The sequence below is a fragment of the Cyprinodon variegatus genome, unplaced genomic scaffold (genome assembly GCF_000732505.1).
Source record: "Cyprinodon variegatus isolate N-32 unplaced genomic scaffold, C_variegatus-1.0 Scaffold518, whole genome shotgun sequence".
In the NCBI taxonomy this organism is placed as follows: domain Eukaryota; kingdom Metazoa; phylum Chordata; class Actinopteri; order Cyprinodontiformes; family Cyprinodontidae; genus Cyprinodon; species Cyprinodon variegatus.
Genome location: NW_015150971.1, coordinates 129,877 through 134,811, shown reverse-complemented (window position 1 = coordinate 134,811; position 4,935 = coordinate 129,877). Strand labels below are relative to the sequence as shown.

The 4,935-nt window shown below is 38.3% G+C and overlaps 1 protein-coding gene across 3 annotated transcripts in view; it reads right to left on the bottom strand.

Moving 5' to 3' along the window:
* Window positions 1–264: 264 nt before the first annotated feature.
* LOC107094978 (transcription elongation factor A protein 2-like) overlaps window positions 265–4,935 on the bottom strand; it is a 13,754-nt gene continuing 9,083 nt past the window's right edge. For 2 of the 3 annotated variants that reach the window (XM_015390919.1, XM_015390918.1), the window contains exons 6-9: window positions 3,835–3,891; window positions 2,811–2,965; window positions 2,262–2,408; window positions 1,215–2,175 (exon numbers count right to left, since the gene is read on the bottom strand). In XM_015390919.1, the coding sequence (XP_015246405.1) occupies window positions 2,020–2,175; window positions 2,262–2,408; window positions 2,811–2,965; window positions 3,835–3,891 (515 nt within the window). In that variant the 3' untranslated portion in view covers window positions 1,215–2,019. Of the gene's footprint in view, window positions 610–1,214; window positions 2,176–2,261; window positions 2,409–2,810; window positions 2,966–3,834; window positions 3,892–4,935 lie in introns of those variants that run through there. The other variant, XM_015390920.1, reaches the window with a different exon arrangement.

The window sequence follows — 4,935 nt, the reverse complement described above, 5'->3', positions numbered from 1 at the left end:
GAAAATATTAATTTTAGTTTCTTTTTCAGAGTGATAAAAGTGGGATTAAGAATTTGTTTTTTTTCCCCAGTCTTAAATATGTAAATTTAATGTGAAATATCAGCTTAATGCTCCAGCCTACTGCTATTTAAGGCCAAGCAGTGATCTAAATATGAACCAGAAATCTGTCATGTTGCTTTTAAAAATTTGCTTCTTTTAGTTGAGAACCTTTTTCTTAAGTTTAATAATGAAGGAAATGACTCTGTGATTTTATGTCAATCCAGGAGCAACTTTAATACAACTTTAAGAAGAAAAAAAAAATTTGCAGAAAAACAAGTTAAATAATGGCAGATCCATCACTTTCACAAGGCTCAAAGCTTGCTCCATATTAAATCAACATATCTGTGCTCCATACAAATCAAATAACAGGAATGTTTTATCTTAGTATATTACAACTCTTAGGGTTATATGAAGAAATTAGAAAATAAAAAAATACTGTTGTTCCAAATTTAAGTTAAATTATTGTACTGACTTTTTCTTTACTGAATGATATATTTACACACACACACACACACACACACTCACAGCATCACAAACACACCCACCCACCCATCAGTGTCTTCAACAGAACTGTGAAAAGAGAAAAAAACAGCATGATTAAAGTTTGCTCAACAGGTATATAAAGTTCAAATTTAGCTTCAGCAACAGGGCGGATCCCTTAAATCCAAGAGATCCTTCTCTTTGTAAGAAAAATTAAATATATTTGAAATAAAATGCATTTCTTTAAGTTGCCCTGACCAGGAAATCATCACAGCCCTGGTTTTGATCAATCTTATCTAATAAGGCTGCAGAATGAATGGAAAATACTTTACCATAAAAATATTAACATGCTCAACATTAATAGTGCTGTTTGAAGTGCAGTAAATGCTGTCTAATATATTCCAAATGTTATAAACTTACATGTTTTGCTAATATAATCCAAATTCTGTGTTTGGCAGAGTCTAAAGGCAGCAGATGCTCAGACTGGACACAAATGACGTCATTAATGTTGAAGGTCCCGACAGATGGAGGCCCATTTATATATAGAAAGTAGCTGATATCAATATCATGTCGCCATCGAAATATTTTAATATCACAGATTCTGCAATATATTACCCAGTGCTCCCTGTAATACTTTAAAGTTTATGGTTAATAAAAACTTTCACATTTTGCTAAACAAAAAATATTTTAGGCATTACAAGCGACTTATCTCTTCACATTTTCCAAAAACATTCATGACCAAAATTAAACTTAACCTGTGAGATTAAGCCTAATCTTGTTTGTACATATTATCACTTATTTGAAAAACTATACATTAAAATGTTATTTCACATAATATTTTAGAGAAAGAATAACCTTTTTTTGCAGTTTTGACAGCCTCATTTAGAACATCTTGTAGTTTTACTGAAACTTGATCTTTCGGTATAAACCTCTTAAGAGATGCAGCGAACAAGCTGTGATAAGCTTCTAACAATAAGGTAGCATCCAGCTAGTGGGAAAAGTGGGAGATTTCTCCGTTTAGGCTGATTATGCTGAACCCAGCTGGGAAACGGAAGCAGCTTTTAAGTATTTATTCAAATCTGTACCACGATTCCCATCGATTATTCTTACAAGCTGCAATATAGAGCAGCAGGGGAAATTAGTCACCTCACCACGAGCCAAAGCTAAATAAGGGAGGGATGAAGGAGGGGAGAATAGTAGAGGGGAATTAAGGAAGGACTAATAAGGAGGGGAAAGGTGCAGAGAATAAATGGGAGGGTCAAAAGGAAAGTAAAGGGTCTGAGACTTGAGAGGGAGGTAAAGGAATGAACTGATGAAACTGAAGAAGATGGAGGAAGGAGGGGTGGGGGGGACAAAAAATGGAAAGAAGTCTGGAAAAAAACAAGAGCAGAGGACATGAAGAGCAAGATGAAGGAGTGAAATGAGAAGGTGGAGCAAGAGGAGGAGAGTAAGGCCGGTCTCTGCTGCCACCTTCTGGTAGAACATCAGCCTTCAGAACATTTAAACTGATCCTGACTCACATGATTTAGAAACTTTTTGCCAAGATCCCACAAACATTGTAAATGACTGATGGGACTTCCTCACCTTCCATCTGTTCCCACAGCCGTTACACAGAACAAAGGTCGTCATGGGTTCATCAGCGCTGCGGGTCTGCACCTGTCAATCAAACCCAGACCAAGTTGAAAAAAACGGACAGGAAAACAGTTTGGGATTCCTCTGAGGTGGTCTCTGGGTTTCCCTACCTGTGTGTATGTACAGTTCTTGCCGTGACATTTGCTGCAGATGAACATGTCCGTCTCGGTTCCCCCGACCTTTGACAGCTGATGTTCTCTGATGGATTCTTTAGTCAGAGCTTCCCTGATCTGCTTCAGCTCTGCACTCGCCATCTCCTAAAATCAAAGAGACACATTTTTAGACCATGTGCTTCAGTATGAGAACTACAATTTTTCCTTTTTTTATTCTTTTGCACATAAAGTGGAGCCATTCATTCTCTAATATACACACTAAGGGATGCTCTGAGTTGGTTTAACCCAACAGAGCAGCCTTGGCATCAAGAGAACCCTCAGCCTATTTATATATACACATATTAAACCTAATAGCTGTTTCCATGGGGAATACCTTTTTAGGTTATTTTTCATTGAGACCTTTGAATGTTTTGGTCTGCTTCAGTGACCCTGTTTGGTTCCAATTCAACTGGTTTCCATTTCCCTCTTAACAGTCAAACTATCTGGCAGAAAAGTAACTTCCTGCTTATGTCCCGAACTTGACCTCTGACACCCTGCCAGCCTGACCTCAGCAGTCATGGAGGCGATGCGTTCAGGGGAGATGTTCCCACACAGGACGTTGCGCCTCAGGTCCGGGTTCTTCTGGTCCTTCAGGTTGGAGATGCGGCTTCGCAGGCGGGTTTTGTACTTCATATCTGTCGACTTGAATTCCTGAAATATCCGTAAGCCCAAACAACAGTCAAGGAAAATTAAAGTTGCTTTTTTTAATCAGAGCTGCTAAAACAACATTGTTTTTCCCCCACCCAGTTTGTCAAAAAATGTTACTGCAGACAGATTCATGAATCAACTGACCATGAGCAATAGTAACTGAGCACCTTAATACAGATGTGCGACAAGAGGTTTTGCTTCTATTTGGAACATTGCTGCATGAGTGACTTCATATGGATGAGAGAGAACAACAGGATACCTCATCAGCATCGACTCCCATCCCAACATCCCGTATTTCACATATGAAAAGTCATAAAGACACAAATAAAAAGTAAGAACATTCAGCAATCAGTCTTCTAACCACTTATACCCTCCAGTTAATTTCTAGTGTTGCTTCTTACAAGATTAAACTCTGTTCTATTCTGCATGAATACTTTCCGAACAGTTTAAAAGCCTAGAAATGCTCCTTTGCTATTGCCTGATAAACCAGACTAAATGTGAGATCAAATGTGTAATTTAGTCTGGCCCCGATGAATAAGAAACCTGTAAATTATTTGGTTTATTAATACTGGAGACAACAGAGTGTAGGAAATGTAAAAGTAATAAAACAGATTTTTTTTTACATTTTAGCTGAGCTGAAAAGCGAAGTTCTCCTTTAGCTGATTGTTCCATGCTCCTAGCCATGGATAGGAACATCATGACTGAAAGAATGAGATCCTGGATAAGACGTCTGAGTTGGGCTCAAGGAAGAGTCAAAAGACGTTGAGGAGTCAGCTGATGTGGCTCATGCATCTGCCTCCCGCTAACGCCTCAGTCTGCCTCCTGGAGGAGCAGAACTGCCTTTATTTTCTTTCATCTAAATGATTTAATTCAAAAAGGATATGGTCCTCAATCTGTGCTGCTAGGTGCTCACAGTCAACCCCAATAGCTTTGAAGTCATCTGAAACACAAAACATTTTCTTTTTTTAATTTCCAGGCAAATGAAGAAAAATCCTGTACATAAAAAAAAAACAATCATTTTATCCAACTTTTAAAGCAGAATTGTGAAAAGGTGCAAGCAGCAAATGCTAAAAAGTTAACCCCCAGATTCCAGATACTCCATCAGCGCTCCACTCATGTACGTCATGCAGAGTACTTGTCATGTTAATCAATGAGTTGTTCCACATCCACCGCTACTCTTCCGCACATCACCGTCCACCTACATCTTCTCTGTCCGTCATCGTCAAAATACGGAGCAGAGCTATTTTTGCTCCCCTCCGGTCCGGCCAGGTCAAGATCCGCTATTGCAGTCGCACCAAACAGGAAAAAGAACGACGAGAAGATCCGGTTTGTCAAATTAAAATATAGTAATGACAGATTGGTAACTAAAAATGATAGCATAATTCTTATATATTCCCCAAAACTAAGGCCATTTAAATAAATGACTGGATGCAAACTATTTGTACTTCAACATACCAGGAAGCATACAGCGAAACTGCACATAATTCATACTGATGGGGATTTTTTGTAAATGTTTCATATTAAATTAAATGTTAATTTCGGCATGTTTTGGTACTACGAATTTCAGCAATAATATCGTGCGTGATCTCCTCAAACTGTTAGGAAGTCGCTGCGGAGCAAGACGGGAGGATCCGTGGAGGATGTAGGATTTGCTTTGCACAATGTTCTGGAGAGCAGCGGTGACAGAGGATGTGGGATTTCGGGGTAAGGAAGTAAACATGCAAGTACCTGAGGAAAAAGTATACAATTAAAGTACATGATATAAATAGGCAGAACACCAACTTGATGCCCAAATGGGTAACTAAATATCAAACTAATGTGTTTTCACTTGTGCATGTAGTGCAGCTAAGATTATTAAAATGATATATTGTTTGATTTTTCAGTTAGTAAAGCTGCTTTCATAACAGCTTTTTTTCAGTCATTAAACTTTTATGATGGAGACTGAGATACACTTGTTATTAGTAGCCAGAGATGGGAAGTAACG